The sequence below is a fragment of the Medicago truncatula genome, chromosome 7 (assembly GCF_003473485.1).
Source record: "Medicago truncatula cultivar Jemalong A17 chromosome 7, MtrunA17r5.0-ANR, whole genome shotgun sequence".
Classification (NCBI taxonomy): Eukaryota; Viridiplantae; Streptophyta; class Magnoliopsida; order Fabales; family Fabaceae; genus Medicago; species Medicago truncatula.
This window is the reverse complement of record NC_053048.1, coordinates 43,452,968-43,466,992: the sequence shown is the minus strand read 5'-3', so window position 1 is coordinate 43,466,992 and position 14,025 is coordinate 43,452,968. Positions and strand designations below refer to the sequence as shown.

At 31.7% G+C, this 14,025-nt stretch overlaps 1 protein-coding gene across 3 annotated transcripts; it reads left to right on the top strand.

The window, feature by feature from the left end:
- The first annotated feature begins 837 nt into the window (after positions 1-837).
- LOC11428196 (serine/threonine-protein kinase Nek6) lies at positions 838-6,969 on the top strand. 3 transcript variants are annotated; one of them, XM_024770332.2, is made up of 14 exons: positions 838-996; positions 1,576-1,735; positions 2,044-2,110; positions 3,124-3,189; positions 3,399-3,445; positions 4,004-4,049; positions 4,134-4,214; positions 4,295-4,337; positions 4,429-4,478; positions 4,723-4,804; positions 4,887-4,936; positions 5,054-5,127; positions 5,498-5,549; positions 5,629-6,969. In XM_024770332.2, the coding sequence occupies exons 2-14, from the start codon at positions 1,614-1,616 to the stop codon at positions 6,775-6,777; spliced, it is 1,929 nt and encodes a 642-aa protein (XP_024626100.1). In that variant the 5' UTR covers positions 838-996; positions 1,576-1,613; the 3' UTR covers positions 6,778-6,969. The 3 variants fall into 3 exon arrangements, with proteins under 3 accessions (XP_024626100.1, XP_024626098.1, XP_039683526.1); XM_024770330.2 differs by having other exon boundaries at positions 1,553-1,735; XM_039827592.1 differs by lacking the exon at positions 838-996 and having other exon boundaries at positions 1,269-1,735.
- Positions 6,970-14,025: the final 7,056 nt, after the last annotated feature.

Genomic DNA, 14,025 nt, shown 5'->3' with positions numbered 1-14,025 from the left:
TTAAGGTTTTCTTATCCTTTGAATCTTATTGTAATGAGTTTCTTATGATCTTGTTTTGTGAACCCTCTATATCACACGATTTACTACATTGACATTGCACCTTTTTCATTCATGGGCTGGTCAAGCAAACTAATTAGGTTGTTGATTTGACACCATAATCACCAAATTAAGTAATTAACCTCAAATTTCATTTGCTGAAAACATGCTTCGAAATGATTATTACATTTTTAGAATTAAATAAACCTGATTAACACCTAAATTATGTAAATATGTATGTACTGTTTTGTACCATAATCACAACAACCTGGTTGTTGACCCACATCAGATTAGCATAAACTAGCATCTTTAACATTCACAATTTAAAATTAACTCAAAGCTGATCCTATCCTATCATCATATCAATACATCAAAAACAATAAAAAGAATTCCTTCACCTCAAAGAATGCCGTAGTCTTCTAGGTGTTAAACATATTAAAAAAAGTTGCCCATGGACCAGTAAGGTTGTTGGCCAGCTCATCACACGAGCACAAATCCACACAACTTTTATTTTATGTTATTTAAATATCGATATAAAACCATGTAGCATCAAATTATTATCGGTTTCAACGTGTTGTGATTGAAGTTACATGGACATGGAGTATATTTATGTCCTATTGGCTGGTGCAATTGGCTCATGTCCAAATTTTTATGATTTTGTTTATTAAGGTACACGGACTGTGACATCACAACTTGGTGTTAGGAACATTCCTTATTGTGAATCTGTAAACACAAGCAACCAAATAAGACTTTTGCTTTATTTTTTTTCTTCCATATCTGTCCCCTTTAAATTCCCCATCTTCTTCATGATAATACACTCACCACTACAAAATTGTATAATATAAAGTATTTATAAATGTGACACTATTCTTTCTTTTCTATTTAGCCTTTACACATTTGACTTTGTTTTGTTCCCATTCCACTCTATTCTCCAAATCCTCTCTCTGCACTTTCTTTTGGGTAAGTCATCAACTTTTCAATTTTTTTTTTGACCCACCTTTCAATTTTTTTGGTAGTGATATATTCTATTTTTTTGTTTATAAGATAAAGTTTATGTTAGCTGATTCTCGAACTCATCTGAATCAAAGCAATCTCAAGACTCAACGAGCGTTAAAAAAATACAATATTTAAAGATTACTTATCAAAAAAGTCTTATCGAGACAACAAAAGTTGAACCTAAGCCGGTATATTATACTTTGCCCCTCTCTCATTTAATCCTTTGAGAGGTAGTTATTGTCATAACTGTGGAATGTAACTTTACTCATCTTTCTTGTGAAAACCATTCAATTCAATGTTCCTATAGCAAACTCCTCAAACCTCATTCTCTTATTTTTTCCCAATTAATGCTCATAAGTTTATAACAGTACACTTCAATTACATCATATCATATAGATGAAAAACTTGGGTAGAAAGGGTTGGTATTGGTAATCAAATTCACACACACTCACTCACATACTTTACCATAAAATAACATTTTTTCTTTTTCTCCCTTTGATTTCCTGAATTGGGTTTGTAGCTAATTAGGATCTGGTTCTTCAGTGCTTCACTGTTTTGTTTTCTAGCTTCTGGAATTTTCCATGGAGATAGAGAATAGTGTGATGAAGTCAAAGAAGATGGAAGAGTATGAAGTGATTGAACAAATTGGTAGAGGAGCATTTGGTGCTGCTTTTCTTGTTCTTCATAAGTCTGAGAAAAAGAGGTAACTCAATTTCACTTTTAACTTTTTCCCTTAATTGCTTAAACCATGCAACATAAGAAAATTTGTGAAAATGGATAACCCCATTTAGAAAAATTAATATTTTTTTGATTTTAGTGTTTGATTATTGATTTTTTTTGGCTAAATAACGGACAGCCCAACATATAAAGTTTTAATTTTTGAAGTTTTTTTGTTCTGGTTTGAGATTTTGATGTTTAATTTTTAGAATTTGAGGCTTGGAAATTTGATACATACAGTAAAATTATGAACTTAAATTATTATTCATATTTTCATGATTTAATCACTGGTAGGTATGTGTTGAAAAAGATTCGATTGGCTAAGCAGACAGAGAAGTTCAAACGAACAGCACACCAAGAGGTTGGTGTAATATCATATCCTTTCACTAAATGCATATAGTCCACACTATCCACCATATAATTATTTATTTTATTTTATTTTATTAATTAGTATATTCTCCATTTCTCCGAACAATTAGAGATGCAAATCTTTTGGACCAGGGCCCTGTTTGGATAAACAACTTAATTAAGAACTTACGGCATAAGTGTTTATCATATTAGTGTTTATGTATAAGCTATTTCTATGACATGAGGTTAAAGAAAGTCAAGTTGTTTTGGAGAGCGTTTTGAAATAAGCTGAAAACAGCTTATGAACATGTCATAAGATGTTTCCATAAGCTCTCTCAAACAATCTCACAATTGCTTATGTCAGTAGTTAAGTTCAAATAAGGACATCTAAACGAGCCCTAAATTACTTACATTACTAGTCTTATTTCTACACTCTTTTTTTTTGTTTTAGAAGAATAAGTTGTACCAATTAATCTGTGTCCTCATAGATGATGCTTGCATTAATGTGCTCAATTTTACTATCTATTTGTACTTCTCAGTATCGTTGTATACATTTTTATGGTGATCTATGAATATTTGATCATTGACTATGCTACTTTCTTACTACAAAGAAATCAGTCATATGAACATGTAGTTGATTCAAAAGCAACATTGCCTGCAAAAACATGACCAATGAATGACTTTAGTAAACTCACATTGAATTAATAAAAACCTGGCACGTTCTATGATGTTCATTATTGTCTAAAGTACTCATCAAACCATAGAAGAGAGCACGCGCGAGTGTGTGTGTCTGTGTGTGTATTATGATGTTCATGAAATGCTGTGAAGTGTAAACACGATCGATATGAGACGTCATTTTCGGTTTGAACCAAGCACCATCTTCATATAGTTTTTTCTGTAAAAATAAGATTGCATTCTTAGTAATTATTCCTCAGATGTCAGTCCTACGAGGTTGCGTTAAGCTGATTTTGAATGACTACTTTCCGTATATTTGTATAAAAATGACACAGTTCGTCTCTATTACAGATGAATCTGATTGCAAAACTGAATAACTCATATATTGTGGATTACAGAGATGCTTGGGTGGAGAAGGTAGGAACATACCCTTTCCTTAATTTTTTTATTTTTTATTTTTTATTTTATTTTCAGTTGTACATTCATATAGAGATGAAAAATTAGGTTTGATGACTTTATCGATATATATCAAAAAAATGTCTTGCTAAAAGAAAAAGCTATTTATTGAATTCTCCTGATGTTTATCCTTATTCATAGGCATGTTTCTGATGTTTCATGTTATGCAGGAGGATCATGTATGCATTATAACTGGCTACTGTGAAGGAGGTGACATGTAAGTAAAGTTAATATTTGTTAGTAATGCTGGTTCTTTCTTGCATGAATAAAGGATTCAAGCCTTTTGGTATATAATTAATCTTATAAGGAAGTCTACATTTAAGTTCGTTAGAAGTCTACATCTAAATTTGTTTACTAAAAGGTTAAGCTTTTTATCAAGGATCAAATAATGAGATGTTGATCTCCTTGAACCCTAGCCTAAAAGGTTAAGATGTTGAGAAAACCCTAAATATTTTTTGAATGTCTGTCATAAACATGTTTTGTAATTAACACATACTATTGAGAATGTGGGAGGTGTTTTGTTGATTGATGTCAAGTGGTTTGCAATGACCATGGTATCCTCAAACATAGAAACTTGATAGAGTAATATATTTATATGTGCATTTCATAACACTAGTAATCTTAATCACATTCTAATTTTGGGAAGAACTACTCATACATTCAAGAGATTGGGAGCTGAACATGTTTTTTAAAAGATAAAAGATGAAATACAAAAGAGCTATATTAACATGACATGAAGTTCTAATCATGGAACCCTGCATTCTTTGTGGAGCAGGGCTGATAGTATTAAGAAAGCTCGAGGATCATTTTTTCCTGAGGAGGTAATTAATAATTTAATCTGCCATTCCTTAATATTTCATTATGAATATTCCTAACTCACTCTGGATTGCCAACTTCAAGTGCAGAAGGTTTGCAAATGGCTAACTCAGTTGTTGATAGCTGTCGACTACTTGCACTCTAACCGTGTAATCCACAGGGATCTCAAGGTATTGCATATCCTCTTATCCTCAATATATATAAATTTCATGTGATGTTTACTCAATGCACTTTGAATGTAAATTCTCAGTGCTCCAACATATTCCTCACCAAGGACAACAATATTCGGCTCGGTACGTAAGATTATCCTTTGAAAGCTCAAAACTTTTGGCTTCCACGTGCTTTGTTATCTAAAGAAACGTATTTATTGTGTGGATCATACAGGTGATTTTGGTCTTGCAAAGCGACTTAATGGAGAAGACCTCACTTCCTCGGTAATGCTCATATATTTAATTTGTTAGCATTTATCTAATGCTTCTTTCATGAAACTTCGTATTTTGTCAATTGCAATGCACTGTCATGCCAAGTAATTGATGCTTTTCAGCTTGCAGTAACTAAGCTGATACTTTTGCTTATCATCCTATAATTTTCATTCTTTGAATTTGAACCTCTTATTTTTAATGTTAATGCGACTTTGATTACCTGATTATACTTTCATTCTTCTAATACCTTGTCTAGGTAGTTGGAACTCCAAATTACATGTGTCCTGAGCTCCTCGCAGACATACCATACGGTTATAAATCTGATATATGGTCTCTTGGTAAGGACCATGAATGTATTATTCCAATTGACTAAGCCTTATGATATATGATGTTTAAGAATGGTATTTTTGTGTGTGTAAGGTTGCTGCATGTTTGAGATTGCTGCACATCAACCAGCATTTCGTGCTCCGGTAAGAACTTGAACCATCTGCACGAGTTAAGTTTTATTAATGGAAACATAGTTCCTATTCTTCAATACAATTTAAACTAGAAAAATAATTTAACAAATGAGTGAATTTATAAAACAGGACATGGCTGGACTTATCAATAAAATAAACAGATCCTCCATTTCTCCGCTGCCAATTGTTTATTCTTCTACACTGTAAGTAACAATCCGAACCATTCTCTTTCACACTGCCTTTATGATTTTTTTAACGCATGCTTTTGGCCAATGATTTAGGTATTTTCCCTCGAAGTAAATACAACTATTTAAGTCGAACAAAACTTCCCAAAAATTTCGTAATTTATTTTCTGGTCTCGCTAACAAGTGCCTTGTTAAGGATTCAAAAATGGAAGTTTTATGTGTTAAACTTTTAATGTTTTGAATGCATCATTTCCAAGACAAAATTTCCTCTTTAGACTTCTAAAGAAGTGCCCTAAGGCCACATGTTAGCATTTCCCTTTATTTTCCCCTTCTCTTTTTTAATATTTCATTATAATGATATATCTGAAAGGTGATGTACTTGTAACAGGAAACAAATTATCAAGAGCATGCTGAGGAAAAGTCCTGAACATAGACCAACAGTGAGTTCAACTGATCCTGTCTTGCGTGATTAATTTGGACGAAAAAATTGATTTTAATGCTGCTTCTCTTTGTTGACAGGCTGCCGAATTGTTAAGACATCCACATTTACAACCTTACGTTCTTCGCTGTCAGAATGCATCATCTAATGTTCTTCCAATATATCCCCTAGTTAACTCAAAGGATAAAACAAAAAGATCTCCCAAATCTAGTGGTGGCAAGTGCCATTACGACAGAGAAATGGGATTTGTAAATCGTTTGGAACGGGTTCATCCAATTGAGGGAAATGGTGATCTACAAATTAGCAATCTTCGTAACAATGGTGAGGTAACAATCTCAACCAGCACAGAAGACAAACTTGAGAGCAAGATGGTTTATCTTACGAGCTACATAGCTGAATCTTCTACTAGTATTAGCGGCTCGAAAGATGGGTCAACAACATCCGAATCAACCACTTGCAGTGTATGCAAGGAGGACTATAAAACTAGACCAGCAAGGGAAATAGCTAGCACCGGCATCACCTCAAAGAGCATACAAGATTCTCTGCATGAAAAAAAACAAAGATTTGATGCAGAGACCACCGAAGTTGAAGATACCTTCTTGAGCAAAGGCTTTGATAATGCTGAAACACATAGGGAAGATGCCAAACTTGATGACCTCAGGAAATCTACTACTTCCAGTGTGAGTAATAGCAGCACCGAAAAAAACAATTCCGCTAACGAGGAAAGTTCATCGCTAATCATGCATCCTCTCAGGGTTGAACATGGCACTAAATCTGTAGACAACTTGAAAAAAAATGAAAACCCTGATGCCTTTACGGAAGAAGGCTCACATATGAACGACTTGTTGTGTGAGAGTAATGATAATCATAATACTGATAGACTTGCAGTTAAGGATGATGGCATAGCAAAACAACACATTATTTGCTCCACACAGAAAGATGGTAATGTAACACCAAATGGCATTTCATTGAGTATAGTTACTGCAACAGATTGTGCTGGTGATGGTGACGAAACAATCAATAATGAGTTGGATAGTCCGTGCCATCAAAGAGCTGATGCATTGGAATCTCTGCTTGAGTTATGTGCTCAGTTACTTAAACAAGATAAACTTGAAGAGCTTGCAGGTGTGCTGAGACCATTTGGAAAAGAAGCTGTATCATCAAGAGAAACGGCAATATGGTTGACAAAGAGCCTTATATCTGCTCAAAAGTTTAACCCTGAAACCTAATTTATCATGAGAGGGTCTCATCATTAATTTATTTTAATTGTTGTAAGAAATGTGTATTTCAAATGCCATATAAGTTTTTTCATTTGAGTTTGTTGCTTGGTTGATGATTGAACATGCCACATATTGTTTATTGCTAAATGGTTATACTAATTAAATTATTTCTGTTAGGTTGGATACGGTCTATAGGCCACATATATATGGTTATATTAAAATGACGTTTGATAGGAAACAAAATACATTCTTCCCTTTTGTTCATGTAAATCGATATCCTCTATGCACATTTTTTTTTTCTGGTGTCTGAGATTCGAACCACAAACCTTGCATATATTATTCATTATCCCAACCAACTGAGTGCGCAATTGAAATGGATGTCAAAGCTCTCATGCAACAAATTTAATGCTCAAAATAAATTCAAAACATTATCGAGAATTCAAACACAAAGGACTTTTATATATGATCTCTCTCTTTATGTTACTTAATTCTCAAATTCACATGTGTTGCTATAGAAATTTGTTAATGAAATTAACTTTACATCTTTAGACTAATTTACTTTTTGATTTTTCACCCTATAGCAATCCTACTCTAATATTTTTTTGACAGCCTAATGTAAAATACTTCATTATTCTCATCTCTATCTATCCATAGGGATTGAATGAGGAGTGGGGATCCTTTTTTATAATTGAGAATTCATGATTTGTATATGAAAAAGTTTGATCCTTTATTAAGAAGAAGAAGAAAAAAACTCATTTTTCCCTTGCAAACCCACATGCATCTTCCTACCAAAGAGAATCTTGTTTGAGGAATCGTTGGAAACAAAAAAAACACATCTCTTTTTGTGTTATTTCGAATCATATAGTTCGTCAAAACTAACCATAAACATATTTAAATGTAACATATTTTTTTTTGAAGGAATATTTAAATGTAACACATATAAAATTATAAAGTGAAAGCAATTGCAAAAATATACGAAACAAATTGATATTTTATTCAAGAGAGATACATATTACAGTTATACATATCTAATCAATTTGCATCATCAATATATTTGAAATATAAATAATATTTTTTTTTTCCTTCAGTTACATCATTCTTCATCATTCCCTATTCCCAAATGTCACATTTTGATATGTAGCTTAGTGGAACAAAGCAAAAAATGAGACAACAGAAGCACCAATCAAGGAGGCAACAATGGGAATATCAGCTGAGGCACCACTGCTTGGACCAGGGGCAGCAGCAGCACCACCAGCGCCAGCACCGGCAGGGGCAGCGGCAGGAACCTCTGTGGCAGCCAAAGCTGCACTCATTGAGGCAGCAGCAATAAGAACAGCACAAGTGACCTTCCTCATGTTCATGATGAATTTATTTGTTTTGTTTTTATTAAGGTGTTTGGTATTTTATTTCTTGTATTGCCTTTGCTTTGTTTGGTGATATGAGGGATAGTGTAATGGGCTTTTTAAAGAGGAGGGTTTGTTCTATTTTGGGAAAATGCCACTTATTTTGGGAATGAATAATTAAGTGTATGGTTCTGCAAGGTTTCAGGACTTTATTTAGAATGTTTCGTGTGATTTATATGTGTTATGTGTTGTTACTCTTAACATATTTGTAGCAGAAAAACAAAGAAAAATTCTTGGTAGCTACTAGAACCATTCAAATGCCTACATAAATTAGGATTTTTATTTTGTTTCATAATTTCTTGTCAAAAAAAAATAAAAAATCTTGCGTTTCTCTATTCTCTTTTTATTTTATTTTTTCTAATAAAGAATAGCTGGTATCAATTTGAATATTATTTTATCAAAATAAAAATAGCTGGTTTGAAATATTTTCACTTTTTTATATTAATTTTCTTCATGTCAACCATTTTTAGTGATTAAGGGGTGCGTTGAACAAAACAAATTTGAATAATAATTCTAATATACAAAAAGTTTTAACATTAAAATTGCAAATAAGATATCGAACCAGTTTTGTTTTATATCATAAAAAAAAATCATTTTTCATTTTTAATCAAGAAAATTTCATTCTTTATTGATAATAAAAAAAAAAAAAAAAAAAAACTTTAGGAGTGACATTATAACTTAACACTTGAATGTCAAAATGATGTCTCTGATTACTTTATTTAGCTATCCAGTTCACAAAACAAATTTCCTACAATAAGCAGTTAAATTCACTAGATACCAGCCTCTCTTTATTTTTTGTTTCATCCCTAAAACAGGTACATATACTATAGTATTCAAGAGTCAACAAAATAGAGTCTTGTTGGTAATGATATTTCATATCATTAAATTCTATCCTCCTCAATTGCCAATTGAAGCTAGCTAGAATTTTGAATTCTTCTCCTTAAGAAGCAACAGAGACATCATATTTGCACCACACTATAAACTTAGCTTCTCTGAACCGTTGCTATGACAAGGGTGATTCAGCTAGCCTGAAAGTGATTTTTCACCAGCTACAATGAATTCAGCTAGCCTTAACCGTTGCATATTATTATTATTAGTAATAATATATAGGGCCTAGATTGTTCCTCTAAAGTGTAACGTAAGAAGCTCTTTGAGTACACAATGCCACCTTACACCTACTACTAGCTTTGAATGGTCTTTTGGAGTATCAATATGTTAATAAAACAAGCTTGGATTATTTCTTCGGACAAAACGTGTATTTAAATATTACGTTCCAAACTAAATTACCCCTAAAAAGCAATAATAATCCAACATAAAAGCCTTAATCCAAAAGCTGTTTAATGTACCACTTACCAACTTCAAAATAATGATCTTAATCTTATAATAACGTACACCTAACAAAATTCTATATATATAGCTCAACTCTTGACTCTCTTATTGTACAATTCATTTTCCCAACCAATATAACCTTTTCAGTCCCATTTTCTATTAGAGTGACATAACATAAGATATTTTGTGGAAATGGCAACATTTGGTGCCTCTGCATTTCAGTTTTTAATGTTGATAATGGTTATAGGCTTGTTTTGCGTGACAAACATTGTTGCACAAGATTCGGAGATCGCACCCACATCACAATTGGAGACTGGAACTGGATTTGCTTTGCCTATTTCTGGGATGATAATGTTTTCTTCTCTCTTTGCTTCTCTTGTGACATTTATGATTCAATGAGTTGGAAGACTTGTTACTTGTTTGGGGTAATCATGTTTTGTCTTATGTGTTAAAATTTAAATAATACTATTATGGTTATAATGAATTTAAGGGATTGTTTTATTTCTTTAATATGCTTACTAGTACTTGAAAATGGTGATGTTGTCTTTGGTGTTGTAAAATAGTACTATATAGTATTAGCTATATGAAGATATATTAGCATTTTTCAATTTGTGCAATTACTTTGATTGATGAGTTTTTGTGTAATTATTTTATCTAATGAATTGTTGGATTCTTTATTATTTTATGAAGTTTGTTAATGGTGATTTACTTCATGTTGCTTCACAAATTGGAAGAATAGTCCAATACTTGGAATTGGTTATATTTTCTTTCAAATGGAAGTTCATGAAAAAATATCAATTATCACTGGCTAATGTCAGCGAGATTAACGATTTAAGTGTTTCTATGTATGATAGTTTGAAAATGTATTTCTACTTGTTATTGGTCATTGTCTCTTAAAAGAAAATTTTGAAGAGACACCTTTTAAAAATTAACAACAACAAAACTCAAAACCTGTAAGATTGGTTAGTTTTTAAAATATTAAAATATACCAAAAAAAATTAAATTCACTTGTTGTTTTCTATATTTGTTCCTTTGAACTTTATATGATGTTATATAACGAGTCTTTTTTGACTTAATATATTGGACATTTAATACTTGAGTTTTTTGAGATTAATTGCACTAGTCCTTAACTAAACCCCTTAACCGTGAAAAAGAAAGTTCGATTTTGTTTGCAATTTATAAAAGATCCTAATCTTTAACTAGAGTCCCATTTTTTGATTCCTCATTGTAATTTTGTTCAATTTTTTTTGAATCATTTCATACAATTTTGCTTTTGTACTTTCAACCATTATTAAGGATTCATTGCGCTTGTTTACATCTTAAATTCATCCTCCTACCTTACATTTTTGTTGTTTCATATTTTCTTTCTATGCTACTCAAAAATCCATTTAATCTCATCATTCAGTAGATCAACATCAAGAGCCGCTGAAAACCGTTTCATTATAGCAAGAAGGAAATGACCTTGCTTGTCCCTAGTACAAGTACCAATGCCTACTTTGGTACGAACTTTAGACATCAAAATTACACTTGTATCTCCCAATCTGAGTTTTTTTCCATTGAACTGTAGACTCATTCCTTAACGTTTTGTGGAATTTTTTCCTTCCAAATTAAATTTCAATGTCCATTAACCTGAAACTGGGCAGGTATCAACTGTAACTTTTTTTAAATTACAGATGTTTTTTTTTTTTTTGAGCAAAAATTACAGATGTTGGTAGTTAGTTGTTATACTAATTTTTTCTCTTTCGTTTGATGCCTTAGCTCAAATGAGTTCATGAGCTACCCAAATCCACTGGAACTATAATACAATTCCGATATGCGCTTTTAATGGAATACCATCCATCTTTTCTAAACCGCCAAATTATTTTATCGTAAATAATCGAATCAAACATAGGAGTTGGAAGAATTTTATTAGAAGCATTACCGTCAACAATGTGATGAACTAAAGCTTCACTCCATCTTCTCTCATTACTCATGAACAAATCTGCTACTATCAAGCTCTATAAAACTGGGTCCAGACGAAAAGGTCGACATATTGATGAACCATCAAGCAACCAATCACCATTCCAACTAAAATGTTATGCCCTAAGCCTATGCACCATTTGTAACTTTCACGAACAATAAAATACTACGCTCCAAACACTTCTCTAAACGTACTCTGGGATATGACTTGTATTTGATTTAAGAAAACTACCTCTACAAAAATATTTAGCTTTAAAAAGTCTAATGATTAAGTTACTTGAATTTGTGAAGTGTTTTCTAACCCGTTTACCAAACATTGCATTTTGAAATTGCATAGCTAGTCGAATGTGAAAAAAATTATGGAATTGCATTTTGTCACAAGAGGGGTTCAAACCCTGTAAATGGCGCATTCAAATTCTAAAATGCAAATGCATAAAAGTATTTATAAAAAAAAAACAGTTAGCTTTGGTTGAATCGAGACTAATTTTCTCCTTTCTAAATGAAAGTTAAATATGCTTCAGATTATAAAATTTAAAAATCAAGACACATTTTTGAGAAAGCGAGAAACGCGCAAGGGGTGTGTGAGGGGTGGGTGGGGGAGCCCCTTTCAAAATGGCCAAAGAGTACCAGCTTCATGTTGGGCCGAGCCCAATTCTAAATTATATAGGGACAAAACTAAAAAAAGAAAAATGAATAAATGAATATAGAGGGTGAAGATAGATCTAACTCTTAAGATTATTTATTTTTTCACTTTAAATTAGATCTCATAGTTAACGACACTGAGATAAGTATTTGTGTGTGTACAATGGGGACAACAAGGTTGAACTAATTGCCTCATCTATACTGCCCAAAAAGTTAATCGAAGGAACAAAAAATGTATAAAATGCGTGGATTTAAATGGATAAAATTTAAAACAAATATAAGATGACACATGTATCTTTAAATTTAAATAGATTTCAGCAATAAAAAATGAGTCTAATAACGCATTAGTATTAATCTTTTGAGGAGTTTACTGCTTATAAAAGGAGTGATAAAATTGTATCGTGTAACCTTTGAGTAAAATTACACTATTCACCATCGTTTTAAAGAACCCTTAAAAAAAAAACTTTTTAAAGAATATAAATGTTATAAAATTTACCATTAGATTGAAAGTTTATATAAGAATTTATAATATACTCCTGTTGCAGCTGCTACTGTTGTCTTCTTAATTTATCCGAAGCTTTCAGATGAGACATTCATAAGCAACTCTACTATAATTCTTAGCAGATAATCGCAATTTAGGTTGAATAATAGTACAATATTATATATTTAGGTTGAATAGTAGTACAATATGATATAATTTTACTATATTATATAAATATATGATAACAAATTACTAAAAAGATTAATACAAAAAAGAAAATATTGGTTATGCATAAAATGTTCAATATACAAATACAATCATTTGATATGTTAATGAATTTCATCAAGATTAATGTTTTATATTTGCTTTTAACGAATATCGTTAATTTGATGGATCTCAATAACATAAAATAATTTTAGTTTTACATGAATGTATTCTGTAATATGAAATAATATGCGTAAACTTTTACATGAATGATCTATGAAATATCAACTTTCAATCCAATAGTAGATTTTGTGTAATTTGATCTGTAAAATATGTCTTGAGCTGTATGTATTTTTTTTACAAGAATACATGCTGAGATGTTAATCTTCACAATTATGCATAATGTATTATGTTTACTACTACTCATATATATTAAAGAGTTGGATCCCACAACGAAACAAATTACCCCACATTCACTCATGAGTATCAGATATGTTAATTCACTTTATGAAAAATAATGTTCCCAATGACTTTACAGTACTCCCAAAAATCACCATGAACGTGGCATACGGGGCTCACATGCATAGGTTGGATTAGGGCATAGTCCATGTGCATTCCTTGTACTCATCTCAATCTCAATCTCAATCAGTACAACTGAAATCTATGAACCGATATGGTTTTGATCTAACCAAGAGCAATGGAGTCATACCACAGTAACCAAATGCTAAGCCATTTCAGGCAACAGATCCTCCATTTCCTAAATTTGCATTTATGATTGTCATCAAAAGTGTCACATAAATTCCCTAGACATCCCACTGAAAATCAGTTAATGTCAGGGATGGTGATTGAAACCACATCAATATCAATATAATTCCCATTAATCCATCCTTGCATGATTTCCAAAGAGAATGTCAGATTTAATGAGTTTCGGATTACAATGTCTTTTTTTCTCTTTATACTACAAACTCAAATACTCACATTATTTAACTTTAACACGAATGTAAATAAGGGAAATGATAACATGTGTCCTTAGGACATTTGATAAAAAAATTAAAGTAGAAATTTTATCTTGAAATTTGTGTATTCAAACGTCAAAAAACAACTTTATCTACATGAAAGTTATCAATTATTTTCATTTTTAGATCTTTAACAAATGTTTTAAGACACTTTAAATAAAAGGAAAATGCTGCAATGTCCCGAGAGTTTTTATCACGAGAACATAGCGACAGTGAAAAAGTA

Excerpts from the sequence above, each read along its gene's own strand:
- LOC11428196 (XM_024770332.2), top strand. The coding sequence starts at position 1,614 with ATGGAGATAGAGAATAGTGTGATGAAGTCAAAGAAGATGGAAGAGTAT. Across the intron at positions 1,736-2,043 it reads CATAAGTCTGAGAAAAAGAG|GTATGTGTTGAAAAAGATTC; the intron begins GTAACTCAATTT and ends AATCACTGGTAG. Across the intron at positions 4,805-4,886 it reads ATCTGATATATGGTCTCTTG|GTTGCTGCATGTTTGAGATT; the intron begins GTAAGGACCATG and ends TGTGTGTGTAAG.